This window comes from Solea solea, chromosome 18 (assembly GCF_958295425.1).
Source record: "Solea solea chromosome 18, fSolSol10.1, whole genome shotgun sequence".
Taxonomy (NCBI): domain Eukaryota; kingdom Metazoa; phylum Chordata; class Actinopteri; order Pleuronectiformes; family Soleidae; genus Solea; species Solea solea.
Window position 1 is genome coordinate 4,968,763 of NC_081151.1, and position 21,300 is coordinate 4,990,062.

A 21,300-nucleotide genomic window follows, 5' to 3' on the forward strand; every position below is an offset into this window, starting at 1 on the left:
AGCAGGCTTGGAAGTGTTTGGCAGGCCTCCTAATCTGAGCCCCGTCCCCGTCTTCTGGCACGTGGTGAGGCTGGATTAAAGAACGGCAAACACAAACTATTCAGCCAGCCCTCCTCCCTGCATTGACAGCGTTAATTATACACTCTTGCATCTCAACTATTTAAATCCTCGACTGATGGGAACTGCGTCGTCCCAGCACATGCAGGGGCGTGTGCCAGCCCCATGCTGAGCTGGAAGAATTTGTTTGGTAACAAAGAAGTTCACTGCTTTTCAGATAGGAAGAGGGGAATATCTCACTTTTTTTTTGTAGGAAGAGTAGAGGAAATGGATGGAGTGCTTTTGTAATGATCCAGTCTATATAGGCCTGGGGAATTACTCTCATGCCTGGTTGTTCTGGTCAAATAAGTGGAGATATTTAAAGATATTAGTAATAAAATGACCATTATTAAGTTCAAAAAGCATGAGAAATAGTAGGTGAAAGTCTTCTGCCTTCGCATGTCATAGGTAGACGTTTCCTTCCATTTTTCCACCTCGAGGAAATGTTGCAGTAGGATGTGGGGAAAAGGCGCTCGTGTTTGGCAGCGTGCCTGTGTGGAAATGGTTGTCATTATGTTTTTTTACTGTGTGAAGCACGATTGATGTGAGACTGTCGTTGTGTGTGTGGATTCTTTTCCTGTAGGTTTCTGTTTTTACGTTTTGCCATCTGATATCAAAATACGTTTTGATACCAATATGTCAAAACTCTGTGTTACTGATAACAGATGAACACACATCAGAGTAATTCATAATAACCAGAGATAAACTTTAGTATAATCGGCTACATTCTTTGTTTCTGTTGCAAATAACACAGTGGGCAATTAGCAAATAATTACAGCAATTACACGGTAAAATATGATCTGAGGCGGGCCCTCGTCGAAGTAGCCGTTGACAGCACGGACTTTGGACTTTTATCTTCAGCTGTTGGCAACGTGCCGCCACTTGTGTCCAGGTGTCCTGTAATCATCATTTATGACGCTTCGTTTGTCTAGTGCCACTCATACACGCACAAACCCCCCACCGCCTTTGATGACGGGGTGAATACTTGTTAACAATCAACATGTGTGCTGTGCATGTATATACTGCCAGGTGTTTATAGTTTGGCACACAATGTACAGTAGCTGGGGGCGGAGAAAAAGGTGATAGAAAACCTGTCCGTAGAGTTGTGATAACAAAAAATTGTGTGTGTGTGTGTCAAAAATAGCCCCCGTTGCCCCACAAGTTTGTAAGGTTTTATTTTTATGAGCCGTTTCTAACAATTGTGGGGCTGTTTTCCTTGTAGTTTCTGTAGACGTTGCTCTGTGTGTGTGTGTGTGAACCTTTGTGTCTGTGTGTGTACCTGTCCATGTGCATCAGGAGCTCCCTGTTTGTCTAATGGAGTTTTAGCATTGGAGGCAGAAAGCGCAGAGAGAGAGAGGGAGAGGGGGGGGGAAAGTGCAGCCTAGAGCAGACTTCCACTTTTAAACCCCAGCTCCCGACTGCTGCAGTTCAGCAGCGAGGCAGCCACCTCATTAGAATTTTTCACATTCCTCTCCAGGCAGTAGCACACTGCTTCCTCTCCGTTGCTCTTTATAACGCACAACTTTCAAAAGCCTCAGCCCAGCCTCGGACTCGGCCGCCTCCAATAAAGACGAGTCATCTATAACCCTGCCATAAAAAAAATGTGACTCTAAAAACAACTCGTGCTCATCCCGTGTAGATGAATGTGTAAAGTTGTAAAATTGTAACGTTGAACACACTTTATATCAATCATATGTAAGTGTGTGTTTTTTCTTTGGATCAGATTAAAGCATACACATAAGTAATTCCTCTTTTACTTTTTTTGGACAAGCAGACCACCTAAGCTGTTCGCAGTGCAATTAGCTCTTTTTTCACCAGAGAGGTAAATGGCTCTCTGGGAGTTGCATAAAAGGCTTTCATTGTCAAGTTGGCCCACCCAGATGATGACCTTGAAAGTGGGAATGGGTTTACATTGGCTCACTATGAACTATGTCAAGTGATTTCAAGTGTCTATTTATCCTGCTGCCTCACCCATGTAAAAATGAGGAAACCTTGTCAAGTACCGTCTCGATAGGACAAGAGAAAGAATCAAGGGCAGCGACCCCCGCTATCGATAATGGCAGTGCATTTATTGTCCTCCAGAACTGTCGTCTGGTGCGAGGCGGTGAGTGAAATTCACTTTGCCATTTGTTAGCGGCGCCCATTATTCACTGAACTGTGCCGCGGAGATAGCAGAGAGGCCCAGAGTTTGGGGCAGAGCAGCAGAACACACATCACAAACAATGCCGATGATGAATGTCAACACACATTCACGCCACTTTTAAGAAGGGGACTTTCTGCGGCGCACGGTCTTTGCATTGCGAGCGTGGTTGGCACGCTTCTCTTCTCTCAAGCTTGTTGTTCCTAGACACAGTGCAAAAGTGTTTGAGACTATGACTTGGACTGTCAGCGTTGCAGTTCACTCTTAAGAATCTGCCTGAACATGTCTCTCCCCCCCCCCCCCCCAATAATCACTTCCTCCACTGAGGTTGGTGGAATTCCAGGATTTTGGCTCGCGGTTGGATGATGCTAGTCATGTTTGTCTGCCAGCAGGGCTGCCTGTTTTTCATCTGAAGGTGTCGGGTTCTCCAGTGTGTGTTCATTTAGATGGGGCAGGTTTGTGCCTGGTTTTTTTTGTCCAAATGTATCCAGGTTAGACGGAGAAAGGCAGTGCAGATGAAAATAAAGGTGTGGTTTGTTGCAACTGTTGTATTTACGCACAATCATGTTTGTGCTACGTCTTGGTGAATGTGTAGGTACCCAAGTGTGTCCCTCTCTTCTCAAAACTGGATGTTGTGTAGTATTTTTCTCTTTTCTGTAGCTTTAATTTTCTGACCTGTGAACTTCCCCAAAGACAAATGTTTCACCAGTGTCACTTCTCCAAATCTCAGTCATCTGCCAGTCAATATGTGTTGCAACTGTGAGTCAGTGGATTACAGAATAGCTAATATTATAATGTTATTATTCCAAGACCTCTTGCTCAGGTGGACCTGCCGTACTTCTGCCTTCTTGCGCTCATTCTTTTTTCTTTGCGTCATCTTTATCACTCTTGCATTTGAATTCTTCAGATTATCCTGGCAGACCTCATGTACATAGGGAGGTCTCCTTGCCAGGCCAGTTTTCAAAGACGTCCCCATGTTGGAGTGGGGCCCCAGTCTTGCCCAGACCAGCACAGAGGGACCTTTGTGCCTGCTGCCCAACAACCCAGTCAGCCTTTAAAGCAGGGGAAGATTAGGAGGCCGAGAGAGCCAATGGACTAAATGGTAGGGTGCCTGTTTGAAATCCAATGGTGTCAGCCAAACAGCCCCTTAGTCCCATTCATGCACGCAGTAATTACAAGCTTGTAGGGCAATCCTTTTGGCTCCTTTTGTCTCAGTGTTGGAAACACTTGCCCAGTCTACTGGGAAACTTCATTCCCTTTCTGTTTGGAGCGCTAGGACGACATGCGGAATGCTGTCCTTTCCTTTGTGGGACACCAGCTAACCCGGGTCAGCTCAGCCACTGTGATTCTTCTCCATGAGACCATTACCTGTTTACAAAGTCTCGCACCCCGAGCTGTATCTTAAACCAATGACTCAGATCTTGTTCTTTTGGGGTCGTCTCGACGTGGCTCTGATTTTTCGTGAGTCAGACTTGACAGAAGTCAGACTCTTGGCTCACCACGTGTGTGATTCATCAGTGCTGTTCTGTCCTTGTACAGTACAGTGTGTGTCACAAGGTTTTGGAAAGGCCTGTTGTCTGAGTCATCTGTCTTTAACACACACATGTTGAATCCTCACAGGTACGTGCTACTCCATAGGTCCTCTGTGTCTAGACTCATCTATACAACCCAAGGAATTAAGTAGCTCTTCAGAGGTGTGCCACCATGATGTCACTACCAACCCCAAGTCAGAGCCCCAATTACAGGAATTTAACCTTATTTACTTCAGTAGGCTCAAGCACTTTGGGCATGTCTGATTGACCTGTGAAAAAAGGCACCTTTTATTTCTGCAGTGGATGGATAGAATATTTTAGGATGGGTGGAAAAAGGCTTTTGAATTTATTACATTTTCCCCGAGTGCCTCACTCACACTTTTTTTCCCCCCCTGTCACACAAGAGTATAAGTCACACACACACACTCCACTCCTCCTCCTTTTAATCTGACAAGACTATGAAGCCGGGTTCTCTGTCTGCATGTCCATCAGCAGCAAAGAGATTAGAGGCCTCTTTTTCTGGGACGTGTGTGTGTTGCCTCTTTTCATCTGTTGCTCCCTGTGGACACCTGACAGCAGGAGGGAATGAGGCCCAACACTCTGGGACTGGACCTGCAGTTTAACGTGCACCGCCTGTTTTCTCTCTTATTCATGTCAGAGACACACGGTGTTAGTAGGACATGAATGAGCTTTCTTTTTTTTTTCTGTCCCTTTTTCAATTAATGAGTTTTTATTAAGCTGCTCTAGAAATGTAATCTACTGCCGTGCCCCAATGAATATATGCCCATTCATTGGGGGGGGGGGGGGGGGGAGAGACTTCCTTGTGTGTCAGATGGAAAAATTCTTTCATCTTATTTGAATTCTCTCTGCCTGAAATTGAAATTTTCATCACATGCAGGTGAATATGACTCATGTAGTACCCCAGGTTTGAATTTCATTTGAAGCTCCATATAAACTAGGGCTGCAACTAACGGTTGTTTTGATTAATTTGTCGATTATGTCTTCGATGAATCGATTATTAATTGGATTATTCATGATTGAGGATCACGATTTTCCTTCCCCCATGGCTCCATCATGCTTCCTCTTCATATTTTGCACCTAGCGCTGTTCTTTGAAGGCGTTCATGTAAAGTGCTCCCGTGGCATTGGTTCTCTTCTTCTTCTTCTTCTTCTTCTTCTTCTTCTTCTTCTCCTTCTTCAACGGCGGTCGGCATCCAGATTAATGGCACTCACTGCCCAACATTAGGAGGTAGCAACTCTGCGTGTAATGACGCAGACCCAACTAATCGATTATTAGTTGCCAATTATTTTAATGGATTAGCTGTTGCAGCCCTAATATGAACACAATTTATTTGCTATAATGTATACTAATGTACATTTATATGCTCTCGGATTAGGATTAGACTCAAAGGATATTGGCTTCCATTTGCAACATTTTTTGCAAAAAAAATATTATTGTGTTACGATCCTTTTTGTTGTTTTAAGACGTAAGAGGAACAAGTTAATTGCAAAACGGATGTCGATATTGAAACACCGTTGTGTTACGACAGGAGCCATGCTCACAATCCTTCTTGCGAGATTTCCACTCGTCAACATGACACAGTGTTGTTGTACAATATTGCTATGTGATTAGAATGTTGTTCTTCATAAGCGCCGGATCAGAGGTCTGTTGTCAGAGGTGGAGCCATCTGGGGATGCTTTGCTGCGGGCAATTGGAAAATGAAATCATCTCTAATGCCTCGAGGCGCTACACTTGCACTCATCGTCTGACTTATAAATAGATGCTGATATTATCAAACAAATTGCTTTGTCTCGGGAACATCTGACCCATCTCTCTGTTGATTGTGCCACTGTAGTTATATTTCCACCATCAAACACTCTCCTCTTTCTGTAGAGAGTATGTGCCTTTGTTGACGTTGGGATGCGGTGTGAAGGTGGCTGTGCTGTAGGCCTGTCACAGTGCACTGATTGCTTGTGGCTAATGTGATCACAGCCACAGCCAGGCAGGGCTTGACGGAGAGTGGAGCCTTAATCTCCCCCAGTGTCTCACTGCCAAATTGGCCCGATTTGTCAGGCAGCGGATCATCATCCACTTCTCAGATGATTTTCAAAGGGCTCTTTTGCTTTTTGATGTGCAGCTTGGGATATTTGATCCCGGAAAAGTGCAACTCGGCATTACAATTCATTAACGTTGGCTTCTGAAGAGATGTGAGAGACTTACAAGTCGGAGGCTAAGCATCTCTGACAGCTGAGGAGATTTACGTTCATTGATAGATCTGCAGGATTTTTCCGTCAGTCATGTGTAATCTTGTGCTGGACTGGTTTATTAAAATGCCGGCGAAATCATCTTCACTGTCCCCTTTTGAATAAATTAGCTGATCGGGGGGGAAAGGCATCACTTTGCTTAGGCTTTCAAGAAAAAAAAAATGACAACAAAATATGGCTGAGCGTTCACATTTCCTCTTGATGCTTATGTTGAAATTGGTTTGAAAATTAGGACTCCTTATCTAAAATTGAACATGTCACCGACTTTTCACCGGCTTATAAAAAGCTGTCGGAGGAAAAAAAGAAATCTCTTTGCAGACTGGTTCATAAAAATAAATATGTATTCTGTATATATTCCTTCAGCATAGATATGTTTCAAGATGTTCTGATACATTTTCATTGGATAGGGTGCATGAAAATATAGTAAAAAAGATGGAAGAATTACATTTTATAATTTCTCAATTGTGTTTTGTTGCAGATATAGTATTAAAGATAATACACATTCCCTTAATTCCACTTTTATTTATGTAAATGTCAGGGTTTGGATAATGTACTGATTGATTTTTCTCTTTTTTTCCCCCAATTCCAGGGATGTGTAAGAAAAATGCAGCAGTGTGGACGTAGTTGGGGAAAGTAATATGCTGGCTTGAGAGCTGAAGAGGTGGGGTTTCCATCGTTTGTTTGTTTTTTGTTTTTTTTGCCGCCGCACTTGTTGATCCAGACACTCAACCCGCTCATGAAGTCAGGGAGCCTTGTCCCAGAGGCAGCCCAATGTCGACTTGCTAAGTGCCTTTAGCTTTGGCACTGGTGTCATGACCAGCCTGAAGCACCCACCCATGGAACGAACTGTCGGGGGTTCTGTCCCAGCCACGGATGAGTTTTACACCCGCCACCTCCGTATGGTGAACGGAGGGGCAGACAACGTCCACGCCACTGTGACCACGGGAGTACCTAAAATGGGCGTACGGGCTCGGGTGGCTGACTGGCCCCCAAGGAAAGACCTCGCAGGGGCTCTGTGGCACTCGACCACAGAGGCAGAGAACTCTGGTGTGCCCTCTGTTGGAAAGAGTCACATCAAGTTGGGCGCTATTATGACCCCTCAGGACTCGACAATGCTGCGTAACATCCACAATACATTAAAGAATCGCACCCAGGCCCAGACTAACCATTACAGCCCTGACACGAGGTACCTGGCCCATGGAGACTACAGAAGAGGCCCCGCGTATAAAAACCCAAGGCAGAGACGCATCCATCAGCGCAGCAACAGTGACATGACTATCGGTGAGATGGATGGCAGTGGGGACAGTGGAGAAGAGTGGGGTCCATCATCGGGAGCTAAGTGGTCCCCTCTTCACCGTGAATATGGTAGCACCTCCTCAATAAACCAGCATGGAGCAAGTGGAGAAAGCTTTTTTGAAATGCTCAAGGGATACCAAGGGGACAAAGTGGACCAGCGTAGCGCCGCTCCAGAGAAACTGGAGGACATGCTGAACGTTGGGTCCAAGCAGGCCATCGATGATCTTCAGGATGATGTGGATAGCCAGCCCCCAAAAGCAAAGGACAGAGATAAGCCCCCTAAAAGACGCACTAAATCAGAGACGGGGGGTGAGTCAATATTCCGCAAACTTCGGAATGTGCGCGGTGACATTGACTCCCCTAAAGGAGGGTCTGACGCCGAGGACAGCCGGATAGACGACATCGGCCCCCCTCCTAAACCCTGGTTATGTCAGAAAGGATTTTCCCACTATGATGTTCAGAGCATGTTGTTTGACCTCAATGAAGTTATTCAGTTGCGGCAGACGGCGAGCAAGAGGAAAAACACAACCACCGGGGCTTCTGCTGCTGCCGTAGCCTCGGCCACCTCCACTCTCTCGTCCACTCACAGCCTCCCTTACAGTTCCCCGAGTGGCAGCCAGGAAGAGCTCAGTTCTAGGGACAGTCCTGGTCTCGATGCGGGAGACGAGCAGAGTAATGAAATGCTGCTGAGTTGCCCTTGCTTCCTCAATGAGATCGGTGCTGATGGCAATGGCAGGCGCAGATTGGGAGCAGGTGGGGTGGGCTATCAGGGGCTAATAGGCTGTGGAACAAGTAACAGTGGCTCAGGGACCCTGAGTGGGGAAGCAGACTTGTACGAACCGTCTGTGAGCACGCACTACACGAATGCTGGAATAGCAGTTCTGGAGGGACCAAAGGAGAGCCCGAGTACGCTCAGTGAAAAGGGAAAACAGTACATTGTCGAGCATGTGGACCTCGGGGCCTACTACTATAGGAAATTCTTCTACCTTAGGGGTAAGATGCCTTTTTTACTCTACTATCACATTTTTAAGGTAATGTTTAAAAACCTCCAACCAATATGTTTTATTGTGCCTGTTTCTCGGCTCTTTCAGAGCACTGGAACTACTTCGGGTTGGACGAGACGCTCGGTCCAGTGGCAGTGAGCTTGCGCAGGGAGAAGCTGGACGAGGACAAGGACCATGGCCAGCAGTACAACTTCAGGATCATTTTCAGAACGAGTGAGGTCAGCAGTAGTCCTGTCCTATCCTGTGTGCACACCAGCCTCCATCACAGCCCCAGATTACATCTTTTTAACTGCACCTTTTCTTTTTTTGTACTCACAAATTTGAGGAAATAATTTGGATGCAGCATGTGAGACGAGGTATAACGATCCTGTTGGCATTGTTTTGTCTTGTTTGGGTTTTTTAAAGTGCAAACACTGCTTTGTCTGTCTATGGCCTCGCAAGAGTTACTTAAGGTAAAATCACTCCTTGTCCTCGTTTTTTCTTATTCGGTAAACATCCCCCGGGCTATACAGCTGTCTCTCAACATCAGCAAGTGTGAAGACACTCCAGGAAGTGCTCTCACCTTCCAGCCTCCAAGCCCTGTCACTGCCCAGCAACCTCAAACCCTTTCTCTGTGGAGAGAGCTTTTCCTCTTATCTGTTTAAAGATAGAAATAGTCCTATTCAGTTGCAGTGTTGATTACCAGTCGTCTTTGTTTGACTCAGGATTTTGGGTTGAGACTCATATAGACATGCATCCCCCAACAGAAAGTTTCAAAAAAAAAAAAAAGCCTGAGGCTGTTAGTTTTGAATTGAGCTACAACTGAATGTGATGAAACCCCAACATTTGTGAGAAAGCACCTCAGGCCCTCCGCCCCCAGACCTGCCTTCTAAAACACAGAGAACACAGATCCATTATAAACACGGGCCCGACACAGCCTCGGGCTTGTCGGGGAGAAAAGGGTCCATCCGTTCCAGCTGCTTATGATATCTAAGTGATTGAGTTCACACCCACAGCCCAGTACAATGCAGAGTCTGTGTGCTCGGAGCTATGCTCCCACCTCTTCTTCCTCACATCCCTTGTCTGTTTACCCTAGACCTCGTGTCATAGTTGTCTTCTAGAAAGATGGAGAAGGCGGAGAGAGAGAGAGAGAGGGTGTCACACATCGGCACTGTGTTGGTGTGTGTGTGTGTGTGTGACAGCAGTCGATCAAAATCTGAACAATCATATTAAATACAGGGGACTTGAGATATGTGTCACTGTGTGAGTGTACCCCAGATAAGGCTCTACTATGGTATTAATAAGACCTGCAGCTGCAGTAAAAGATCAAAGGTGATCGGTGCGGGATTTCTGATCTCTGATCAGCTACAAAAGAAGGAGATTGGCTTAGATATACTCCCGGGTTACTACTTAAAAGAACCCACAGCAGCTTTTATCTGTTTTTATGGTGTCTGAGCAGGTACGTCTTCTTGTCTCCTCACTGTCGTCTCCCCGTCCTCTCTCGTCCCGTACCTTTCTAGCTGACAACTCTGCGGGGGTCGGTCCTGGAGGACGCAGTGCCCTCCACCTCTAAGCATGGCACCACGAGAGGGCTGCCTGTCAAAGATGTACTGGAGTACCTTCTCCCAGAGCTGGATCTGTCCTGTCTCAGATTGGCACTCAACACACCCAAAGTCACCGAGCAGCTGATGAAACTGGACGAACAAGGGGTAGGAGGAAAAGCAGTATTATTACTCCACCATATTAGAGTTTTCACTATTGAATATTTTAAAAAATGCTGCTGTATTCACTTCAAATAATCACAAGTAAAGAAGCATCACATCTGTGTGTGTTTGCTGCCGTCCAGCTGAGTTTTCAGGTAAAGGTGGGGGTGATGTACTGCCGAGCAGGCCAGAGCACTGAAGAGGAGATGTACAACAATGAGATGGCCGGTCCCGCCCTGGAAGAGTTCCTCCAACTGCTGGGGGAGAAAGTGCGCCTCAAGGGCTTCACCAAGTACCGAGCTCAGCTGGACACCAAAAGTAAGGCCTTCCAAACGCTGACCCAGATTACACTCACACACACACTACACTCGACTGAGAATTGTGTTCGACGGTCACTTAATCCACGCTGACACCGACTCGCGCACAGCTTAACTGTTGTGTTTGTGGCTGTGGTGAAATCGCATCCTCTCGCAGGGCACCGAGGATACACGTGCGCGAGACGATTTGTATTATGACTCCTCAACACTGTGTTACTATTTCTCCTGCAGCGGATTCCACAGGAACTCACTCCCTATACACGTCGTACAAGGACTATGAGATCATGTTCCATGTGTCGACTCTGCTGCCTCACACACCCAACAACAAGCAACAGGTAAAATATGGAGAGACCAGGTCTTTGTGGTATTCCTGGAAATGGAACACAAGTGTGGAAGCTGATTCTCTATAGGAGTGATTCTGGTCCCAATGTCTGATTTAAGCCTGTGTTGTTTCTCCAGTTGCTGAGGAAACGCCACATCGGGAACGACATTGTGACTATCGTGTTCCAGGAGCCGGGTGCACACCCTTTCACCCCGAAGGCGATCCGCTCTCACTTTCAACACGTCTTCGTCATCGTCCGGGTGCACGACCCCTGCTCTGACAACACGTGCTACAGGTGGGCCTTTGCGTCACGTCAGGACAGATGATGAATGAAAAGTCGGGTTTTAGCTGCGCTCTCTTAAAAGCTCCACACCACTCAGAGTTCTACCGGAGGCTGCTGTGTCCGTGCAGGTAGCGAGCATTAAAGACGAAGGCATTGACCGGAGGGCATGGGTCAAACTTAAAAGCCACGATTGTAGAACCACGTCCAGTTTCTGAACTGTGTGCAGTCGTTTTTTTCACGAACGTGAACAAATAGAAAAGCTCAACAGTAGCTGTCAAACTGACGAGGAGTTTTCTCCTCCTCTGCTGGATGATTCACGCTGTTCATTCTTTCGCTCTTATGCATCACCACTCCAACACACACACACTCTGCATACACCGATATTATACACACGTTGTTGCTCCTATTTCTACATACACCTCTTTTTCATGCTCACTTGCACAGCGTCGCTGTTTTCCCCTTACACTAATTCAGTCAAAGGCTCTGTCTTCATGTACTCGCATAGTACGAGCAACCCCCTTCTTCACCTCCTCCTCCTCCTCCTCTTCTTCTTGCTTGCTTGCCACTTTGCCTTTGGGCAGCGTGAACCGGAGTGGTCTAAAGGAGTTAGCACCATTTACTCAAAGTGCTCACTTCACCCGGACATGCATGCGAGCGGGGAAGCTTGTGGAGAGCAGAGTCCCTCAGAACTCTCAGAATCCACCTCAGGAGCAGACGGATCCGTGTCTCTGCTCATACCGCATCATATTTTTGCTAATTTATTTCTAGCCTAGTCTTCTTTTCTTCTCTTTGGCAAGTTCCTTCTTTTCTTTTTCTTTTTTTTTTTTCTATTCCATCCCATCGACTACGGACGCCTTCCTTCAGCTTGTTCTTCGCCTGAAGGGAACATCTTCTGGTTTCTACTCTGGGTGAAATGCTGATTCTCCTATTTTGCCCTATGGATGAAACGGAGAGACGCGAGACCTTGAGGACAATCGAATCTAAAGCTACTCCACCCAGAGTCGCTCACACACTCCCAGCCTTTGGCTTCATCTCGTGCTCTGTGGATTGAGGTGACAAACGTTATGTCGAGACATCACTCCTGACTGTCTCAGGCCGTCCCCGTGGATGCAGTTCTGATTCTGGACAAAAGATGTGAAGCAGCTACAGGAATTTGTCTTTCCTCAGCATACGGTGCATCTTCACTTTTGAATCATGACGTCTCAAGAGAATCCATTAATTTTTGATGGAGCAAATGTTTTTTTCCTCTCCACCTCGCACTGATTGCTTCAAACACTCAGGATATTTCGCTGCATTACACTAAAAAGTATTTTTTGTTGTTGTTGTGAAACTGGGAGGTAAGGTTATTATTATTATTATTATTATTATTATTGTTAACATCATTAAAAGCCAGTTGTTGCTGCTGCTGCTGAGATTTGGATGTTATTCAGGTCGCATTGAGCCAGGTCACAGCAGAAGTGGCCCAGGGCCAGCCGAGTGCTAATCTGCAGCTCTCAACCACTGCCTCGAAGTCGCACAGGGGCCAGCATGGCAGATTGCATAACTACATCTTTGTTTAGGGATCGTAGGCTGTGTGTGCGCTCGCTCACTCACTCACTCGCTCGCTTCGGCTGCAGTGCTGCTCCTCCGTCCCATGATGTAGCAGAGAGTGGCAGAGTGTCAGTACTGGGAGTTTGCTTGTCAGCTGTGATTGGATGTATGGTATTTATTTGCTGGGTGTAGTCGGGCATGGGTTTGCTGTATTTCTGCTGCAGGCAGTGGCCGTGTGATCTGTTTAATGGCCTGGAAGGAGACTTGTCAGGACAGTCACATCAGCATCTCCGAAGCCATGTCACAGTTTTCACATGATATGCCACTTCATACGCACATACCCATCAGTGTAGCATACACAGACTACGTATACGTCTTTCTACGTTCAGCCTATTTGCTTAGAAACAAAAAAAGAGAAGACATTTCCTACACCTGCTTACTTATTTATAGTGTTGCAACTCTAGGACAGTCATTGTGCACAGATGGAATAGGAACAGTAGAGGGTAACAAGAGGAGAGCCTTGCCCGTAGGTTTTTCGACGCCCTCCTTTGTACTGACAAGTGAAACGGGTCAAAGGCAACAATACCTCAGGAAAAAAAACAAAGATGTGGAGTCTGTCTTTGCAACGTATCACACCAGGATAATTGTCTAGTTATAATTTAATAGTTTAAAAATGGTTATTTTTATGCATTTTTGTAAGTAGGTGTATTTACTTTGATATAAAGACTTGTCCTAAAAACCCTTCCCGTTCCTTTTTCCCCGCGCAGTGTGGCTGTCACCCGTTCCCAGGACGTTCCCGTCTTTGGCCCCCCGATCCCCAAGGGCGTGACCTTCCCAAAATCCACCGTCTTCAGGGATTTCCTGTTGACCAAGCTCATCAACGCGGAGAACGCCGCGCACAAGTCGGATAAATTCGGTGCCATGGCGACGCGTACGCGGCAGGAGTATCTGCGGGATTTGGCCGAGCGTCACGTGACCAGCACGCCGTTGGAGCCCACAGGGAAGTTCCCGTTCATTTCTCTGGCTCATAAGCGGCGGGAGAAGACGCGTCCGTACAGTGGGGCGGAGCTCCGGAGTCTGGGGGCGGTGACCTGGCAGGTGCACGCCGAAGACCAGGTGGCCGGCGCCGAGCGCGAGTGCCTGCTGGCCATCTCCAACGACTTCATCATCCTCCTGGACCAGGAGGCCAAAGTGGTCGTGTTTAACTGCGCCACGCGCGACGTGATCGGCTGGTCGACGGGAAGCCCCGCCTCCTTGAAGATCTACTACGAGCGCGGCGAGAGCGTGTCCCTGCGCTCCATCAACAACAACACGGAAGACTTTGGAGAGGTTGTCAAGAGACTGGAGGTGAGTGGGGGGGGGGGGGGGGTCACATTCAGAGGTCACGTTCATCCAAACACCCTTTGTCCGTCGATTATTATTCGACAACTATTTTGATAATTAATCGGTTAAAAGTTTTTTTCATGATTAAAACAAGATTTCCGATTGTTTACGCTTCTTAAATGTGAGTATTTTCTTAATTTCTTTGCTCTGAATAACAAATAAATCATTAAAAGTTAATCATTTTGGTTTGTGGACAAAACAAGACATTTGAGAAACTCATCACTTCCAGGTTTGACGAACACCGATCAACTTTTTTTAAGGTTTTCTGATATTTTATGGACCAAACGATTCATCGATTCATCGAGAAAATAATCGACAGATTAATCGATTATGAAAATTATCATTAGTTGCAGCTCTAAACAGTTCATTAACATGTTGCCACTCAAGCCACTTTTTTTTTTTGTAGCCGCTATCACTGAGGATCAAAAGTCATTCTTTCCTGTTCACTTCACTCGACAACAGTAGAACGCATATAGTTATTTTAGCAACAAGAGGGCGTCGCCTCAAATTATACAGTCACCAAAATACCCACAACTGTTTTGTGTTGACTCTATTTCATGATTATAAGTCGTGCTAAGCGTAATACATAGTCATTTGGTAATATGATCGTTACTTAGCTCTTTAAACGGTGTAGGTAAGGCAGTGTGTGTGTGTTTTTTGTAGTTTTTTTTTTTTACTGGTGCTGAAATTTAAATCACTCCTCCTGACAGCGAGTGTCTAATTGGAGATAAACAGAGTAAGAAATGACTCTTGCCTGGTACCGGCAGTGACATGCACTTTTCTTTGAGAGCCAGGAATGTGTTTATGTTTTAATTTAACGGTTCTTTGTTGTGGGCATCGGGAACGTTCTGCCGCTGTTGTGATTCGCTCTGAGCACTGTTTACTCCTCACTTAATGTCTGACGGCGAGAGGAAAGATGAGACCGAGTGTCTAGAGATTGTTATTTATCAGGGGAGTGTACTGAGCATTTTAAATTAATGTGTTAGTATTGATTGAAATATGTCCGTGCGGTATCAGAGCCAGTGATATACGAGATGCATCCTGTAGCCTGGTAAACACATGAGCTGCATTCCATTTATCTTCTCGTCTGATGCCTCATCCCCACTCCCTGTCACCTGTCGCCTCCCCCCCTCTGTCCTGTAGCAGTTGACCAAAGGCACACAGACCACAGAGATGACCCTGCGGCGTAACGCTCTGGGACAGCTGGGCTTCCATGTTAATTTTGAGGGCATCGTGGCCGAAGTGGAGCCCTACGGTTACGCCTGGCAGGCCGGGCTGAGGCAGGGCAGCCGGCTGGTTGAGATTTGCAAGGTGGCGGTGGCCTCGCTGTCGCACGAGCAGATGATCGACCTGCTCCGGACGTCCGTCACCGTGAAGGTGGTCATCATCCCCCCGCACGAGGACTCGACACCACGCCGGTACAGTGAACACTACGCGTTACATGGGATGGGGTACATTATGGCAACGGTGCTGTGAATTTACCTTTTAAAATCATAAAACATGCCTTTAAATACTCAAGATTCTCCTTGGTACTGATTTAAGTTGAAACAGGAGCAGGACGCGCTGTGTTTGTGACATGTTTGAAAGATATACAGTAGATGCTGAAACCGTGGAGAGGACAGGTCTATTCCCCAAAAAAGATGGTACGCGGGTCACGCCGCTCGTGTGAATCGTCTCATAAGTTAGAAATGTGTGCGTAAATGTAAAGATATGCAGCATCATGCAGTGTCAGATATCCAACCAAGTGTGAAACTGACTTAACAGCCTTCAGTTTTGCATACCAGAGTCCAAAGGTTTTCACTAAACTGGGGAAAAAGACATTTTCTGCTGAGCACTTTTAAGTTCATTTAGCCCCAAAAAGCCCTGGAAAGTTTTAATCAAAGTTAAAAGGTGTAGAAAATTGTGTAACTGTGTGGTCTCCCTCATTAGAGAGATTTCTGTCAAGGAACGTCCTCGTTAAATTAAAAACATGTCAAAAACTGTTCTTTTTTTTTTTTTTCATTCCGTCAGTGTTTGATTCATAATATGAATATGAATTTTATGTTCCTACAGAGGCTGTTCAGAAATGTACCACATGCCACTCGTGGACTACAAGAACCACAAAGAGGGCATGCCCTACGAGCTAAAGTTCCCCTTCCGCCCCAACAACAACAACAACACAAAGTGGCCTCGCACCTCGTCCAGCCCTCAGACGCGCGCCTCCGGCATGGCGGGAACGCTGATCAAGGCCCCGCCCTCGGACCTCAGCGACCGCAACTCTGCCGCCATTCCGCGAAGTGTGTCCAGCGACGGCCGGCCGCTCAACACCAAAAGGTTTTTAAAGACAAATACGATGCTGTTTGTGTTTATTTGTCGAGTATTTGTGTCGTTCTTAACCACGCCCACATTTGTCTCTGCAGATATTCCCCAGGGAACGACAACTACGCCCTCGCGTGCTCCATCGTCATGGGACGCACGCTGCACAACACCAACGCCCCCGCTAACCTCTCCTACACCGACGCCATGAGCTCCGCCCACTGGAGGCAGAAGTCGGCCCCTGATGGGTGCGTTCTTCCTCGTAGTAGATCACACACACACACACACCAGTGCAATAAATTGTCTCCCTGCACCTGGCAGCATAGGTGACCTCCTTCGTCTCCCCCCACAGGTTTAATAACAACAACTGTCAGTCCCCCGTGGCGTCTGTGCGACAGGTATCAGGTGACGGGGTCAACGGGATCAGAGTGAGCTCCGGCGCTGGTGTCGCATGGTCCCGATCAGGGGAGGTCGAGTCAGCCTGCAGACTGGGGGACAAGACCAATGCAGGTGGTTAATATTTGTGAGAGTTATTATAACCTCCCTCATGCTTTCACTTATCTTTGCTATGGCTCTGTTTCCTGCAGACACCGTCGTTACTAAAGTGGTGATTCCTAGACTGCAGCTGGCGGAGCAGAGCAGCCACATGTCTCCAAACAAAAGCACTAAGGTGACCTAGAAGCAATGAAACGTCCCCCAGCATATGTAAAAACAGTCAAAACATGGAGAAACCAACGTCGTTTGAGTTTAAAATGATCTTCCGTCCATCAGGTGGACGCTCCGTATTCGTCCAGCCAGTCGAGCAGCAACACGCTCTCGAGCAACGCCTCCAGCTCCGCCCACAGCGACGAGAAGTGGTACGAGGTCGGCTCGCGCTCGGCCGCGCGGAGCGACCTGGAGCTGAACGGCTACCTTCAGGGCGCCTCCACCGACAGCGGCATCGACGCCACGTCCTTCACTGCCACCCAGAGCAGCACGGCGTCCTCCGTCGGCGGCTTCAGGGCCAAAGACAAAATCCCGTGGCAGGAGGAGGCAGCGGGCGTCCAGAAGGCTGCTGACGGCTCACCTCCAACACCGGACTCCGTCGGTGACGTTGCGACGAAGAGCCCGTCGGCCTTTCCGCCGGGTTCTGATAGTGGCTCGTACGGCCCGAGCGACGCCACCGCCCACTCCAGGTGTGTGCTCCTCTTTCTGTTAGCATCAGCTGTTCAGACAGTTGAGGAATCTGTGCCCTTGCATGAATGTTTCATTACTCAGACAGTGATTCATTGTTGTCTAGATATATCCCGATATCCCAGATGGAAAAAGTCCAAAGCTTTGTGGTTTGGCACTAACGAATGCAGAGGGATGGCATGTGTGTGCGCGTCTCTGTGTGTGTGTGTCTTGCATCTGTATCTCCGTATCCCAGTCTGCATTTGAAACAATAGAGTTCTACAATTGCAGCCTGAGCGCGACACACTTCTCCCCCCCCCCCCCCCAAATTCCACTTCCTTTGAGTCAACCAAAGCTTTCCTCACTCTATTCTTCATTCCACCAGAAATAACTCCGCTCCACCAGATCTGCACGTTGGCAGCTTTGTTTTATAGCATGTGTGCACACACACACACACACACACACACTGAGAGAGAGGAAAAAAAGCTGTTTGAAAATCTGAGCTTTTATGTCAATCTACGGAGAAATGTTATTTTGAAGGTGCTGGAAACAATGTTGTGTCCTATCTTTTATTTATGAATTCAAGTAGCTGCTGATATAGTGGAACAGGAACAACTTTACCCTTGGTTTTAGGGAAAATCTGTTATATGCAAACAGCAGCAACAATATTTCATTTTTAAAAAAGGAAATCTTACAGTCACTGAATATTACAAATACAGGAATATGAAATGATGTGACACCTTCCCATCACGTCCTGCTTGCAGCACACTAGGTTCTGGCCGCTCGGGGAGTCCAGGTCAGGGCTGCGGCCCCGTGTCGCCGCAGGACGAGTCGGGTGCGGCGGCGGTGGCGTCGTCTGCGCCCACGTCCCAGTCGCCGGGCGCCAAGAGTTTCTACCCTCGTCAGGGAGCGACCTCGAAGTACCTGATTGGCTGGAGGAAGCCGGGGGGAACCGTGAACTCTGTGGACTTTGGCAGCACTCGGAAGTAAGAGAGAAAAATGTTTTTTTTAATATAAATAAAGTGCTGTATGAGTGCTGTTAGCAGTGGTGTTGAAGAGACAGGAAACCTGCTCAGTACTGTTGATGCTTTCTGAAGATTTGATCAACGCTGCCACCGTGTGGTCAGCGTTTTTTATTTGTGTAGTGTATTTTTTTATTTTTTTATTAATGTCTGGTTGCCAGGGAGAAAAAAAAATGAATTTATTATTGATTTGTTTATGTGTTAATTGTCATAATCGTGGAAAACAATGTCTTACTTGCTAATCGTTCTCTACACGTAATAGAAATGACCATAAATAATGAAATGTAGGAAAATTTTGTTGCGGGAGAGGAAAAAGTGTTATTGCATCCTTACACCCTGCTGCTGCTGCTCAACAGTAACATAATTCACATATAATATGTAAATCATATGTAAATACTCTCTCTTTTAAATATAAAAAATGTGCTGTGTGTGTCTGACTGAGCTGCGGGTTTGGTTTCGTCCATAGACGGCACCAGAGCGACGGGCTTCTTGGCGGCCAGCCGCAGCTCCGGGCCAATCTCCGCGGTTCCCAGTCGCCTCAGCGGCACACGGCCAAGTCCAGCCTGGAGGAAGACTTGAAGAAGCTCATCACACTCGACAGCCCTCCACCTGTTTCCAGCGATGAGAAGGTACTGACCGAGAAAGGAAAAACATACAGAACACAAATTATAAACAACATAAACTGAATTGACCCCCGTGTCTAACCTGTTTTCCTGTCTTGTTAAATCTGAAGCCACTGTTTCCGGGCCCGCCACCCAGTCGCCGCGCCCTCCAGAGGACGCTGTCAGATGAGAGTATTTACAGCGGGCAGAGGGAGCCGCCCTCTGGCGGGCAGCACGACACACCCACCGACCTTCTGTTCAGCTGCTCCACCATGCCGCGCTCGCCCACCGCTCGCCACCACGGAGCGAGCCGGCGGGCGTCTCACAAGTCCTTGGGTGAATCTCTCGCTTCCACTTTTTCAGTTTAAATCCTTATTTAAAAGAGTCCAATGAGTGGAAGGAAAAGAAACTAATGCTGGTGGTTGTGTCTGTTTCCCAGGAGACCTGTCGACCTCAGAGAGCTCAGAGCTGGAGCAGGAGAGGAGGAGGCAGCAGCTGCAGGAGCCGGCCCTCATGCCCCTGCCTGACACTGGGGCAGACGGCCCACTGGACTGGGCCCACCTGGTCGATGCCGCTAAGGCCTTTGAGGGTAGGAGCACATTGTTTTATTTTCCACCTAGTAATGTAAGTAAAGAAGACAGATGCAGATAGACTTGTTTATTCCTACCAGGAGAGGGCGCTCTTTCACTGTATTTATTTTCTCTCAAAGTCTCTAAAATGACTTTTTTTTCCCCTAACTTTTACGTTTACCTTTCAGAGCAGAGGTTGGTCTTCCTTGCAGCCCAGGAGGAGGAGAGCTCCATGGCGGAGAGCGCTGCAGCCAGCAGCCCCCAGCAGGCGGAGCCTCAGGCAGCGCCGCCGAGACAACCCTCGCCCGGGTAACGAAAAAAAAAGTCTTCCCTCTAAAAATCCACCTTCCTCCAGCTCTGAATCAAAGAAGACCCTCTAGAGTAGAGTCCTCTGCAGTCATAGCAAAGTATAAAGTTATCTGAGGCAAGTTTTCATACTCATGAGGCAGTTATAGGGTGATGACGTTCCTGCTGTGGTTTCTCTGTCCTTTATTTTGTGTACAACAATTCAGCGAACGATCATTTCCCCGATTGGTCCATGAAATGTCATAAAATGCCGATGTTTCTCAAACCTGGGAAGGATGAGCTGTAGAGCACACTGCCTTGCGCTCTTGTTCTTGTTGTCCAATTGTTTTCTGTTATTCTCATGTGTCTGACACTCCTGACTGACCCCGTCTGTTGTAGTGTGTGCTGCAGCTTCGTGTCCTAATGATCGCCCTTTTTCACAGGGAGACGCCAGCTGCTCTGATGGGCAAGGTCAGCCAACTGGAGTGCATGGTGAAGACTCTACAGGAAGACCTGAAAAAGGTGTGCTGAATGTTAAAAATAGCTATATATAATGTAAGGAAGCAGGTGGTGACAGAGTACAATCAAAAATGATGCTTTGTGAGATAGTTCACACTCGCCTCGGCACGGTTTAGGTTGGTTTTCCACTACAAAAGTAGTGCCTACTCAATGTGGGCGGAGTCATCGCTCACTTTGTTTTACTTGTGACTTGTAAAGCAGTTGTTTTCAGTGTAACAGAATCATTAGAGTCAGTTCATTACAAATATTTGTGCAGTACTTCCTCCATGACTGTTGCTAAATACACCAGACTCCTCTGTTAAATATTGTGATTTTTAGACATTTCCCTGGTAATTGTTGGTTGATTAACACACGTCACAGAATTGCCTCAGCTCACTCGCTAAAATCACTATCACTAGTGGAAAACACGACTTTGCCGTGCCAAAGCGAGCCGAGCCGGTGGAAATGCGGCATAAGATTTGATCAGCAGAATACAAAGGACCTCACTTTGCAGATGACCTCCCTCCTCCTCCTCCTCCTCTGTCGCTTCTGTTTAATCTGACCTCTTCATGATTTTTGTCCATTCCATCATCAGGAGAAGGAGGCCAAGGCGTCGCTGCAGACTCAGATCCAGGGCCTGCGAGAGGACAACCAGCGTCTCCTGGAGGAGTCGTACAGCGCCTCGGCCAAGCTCAAGAAGTTCACCGAGTGGGTCTTCAACACCATCGACATGAACTGACGCACGCGGCTTGCCGACCGCTCCGTTACTGGGAGTCTGACCACTACTCGAGCGAGATCTGAGATCTTTGGTTCTCCGGGCATAAGTTTAAAAAAAAACAACACGAGCCATTGTCTCTCTGGCTTTTGTACAAACCAGTGCCAACCTTCATGTACATGTCATTTAATGACACAGGAGTACAGTAAAAAAAAAGCATGCCTCCCCCCCCCCCTCTCCTATCAAACTATCACAAAATAAGACGACATGATGCTGCTTTGTGTCCATTCTAACGGATCGCTGCGTTTCCCCT

General features: G+C 47.2%; 1 protein-coding gene across 4 annotated transcripts in view; it reads left to right on the forward strand.

Annotated features, from left to right (window-relative positions):
- LOC131444632 (signal-induced proliferation-associated 1-like protein 1) overlaps positions 1-21,094 on the forward strand; it is a 31,085-nt gene extending 9,991 nt beyond the window's left edge. For 3 of the 4 annotated variants that reach the window (XM_058615154.1, XM_058615153.1, XM_058615155.1), the window contains exons 2-21: positions 6,622-8,321; positions 8,420-8,550; positions 9,832-10,020; positions 10,158-10,332; positions 10,563-10,666; positions 10,791-10,948; positions 13,234-13,813; positions 14,993-15,267; positions 15,902-16,162; positions 16,249-16,392; positions 16,497-16,654; positions 16,732-16,814; positions 16,916-17,319; positions 18,061-18,282; positions 18,785-18,947; positions 19,052-19,256; positions 19,360-19,509; positions 19,678-19,798; positions 20,218-20,296; positions 20,868-21,094. In XM_058615154.1, the coding sequence (XP_058471137.1) occupies positions 6,845-8,321; positions 8,420-8,550; positions 9,832-10,020; positions 10,158-10,332; positions 10,563-10,666; positions 10,791-10,948; positions 13,234-13,813; positions 14,993-15,267; positions 15,902-16,162; positions 16,249-16,392; positions 16,497-16,654; positions 16,732-16,814; positions 16,916-17,319; positions 18,061-18,282; positions 18,785-18,947; positions 19,052-19,256; positions 19,360-19,509; positions 19,678-19,798; positions 20,218-20,296; positions 20,868-21,011 (5,223 nt within the window). In that variant the 5' untranslated portion in view covers positions 6,622-6,844 and the 3' untranslated portion in view covers positions 21,012-21,094. The remainder of the gene's footprint in view (positions 1-6,621; positions 8,322-8,419; positions 8,551-9,831; positions 10,021-10,157; positions 10,333-10,562; positions 10,667-10,790; positions 10,949-13,233; positions 13,814-14,992; positions 15,268-15,901; positions 16,163-16,248; positions 16,393-16,496; positions 16,655-16,731; positions 16,815-16,915; positions 17,320-18,060; positions 18,283-18,784; positions 18,948-19,051; positions 19,257-19,359; positions 19,510-19,677; positions 19,799-20,217; positions 20,297-20,867) is intronic. The other variant, XM_058615156.1, reaches the window with a different exon arrangement.
- Positions 21,095-21,300: the final 206 nt, after the last annotated feature.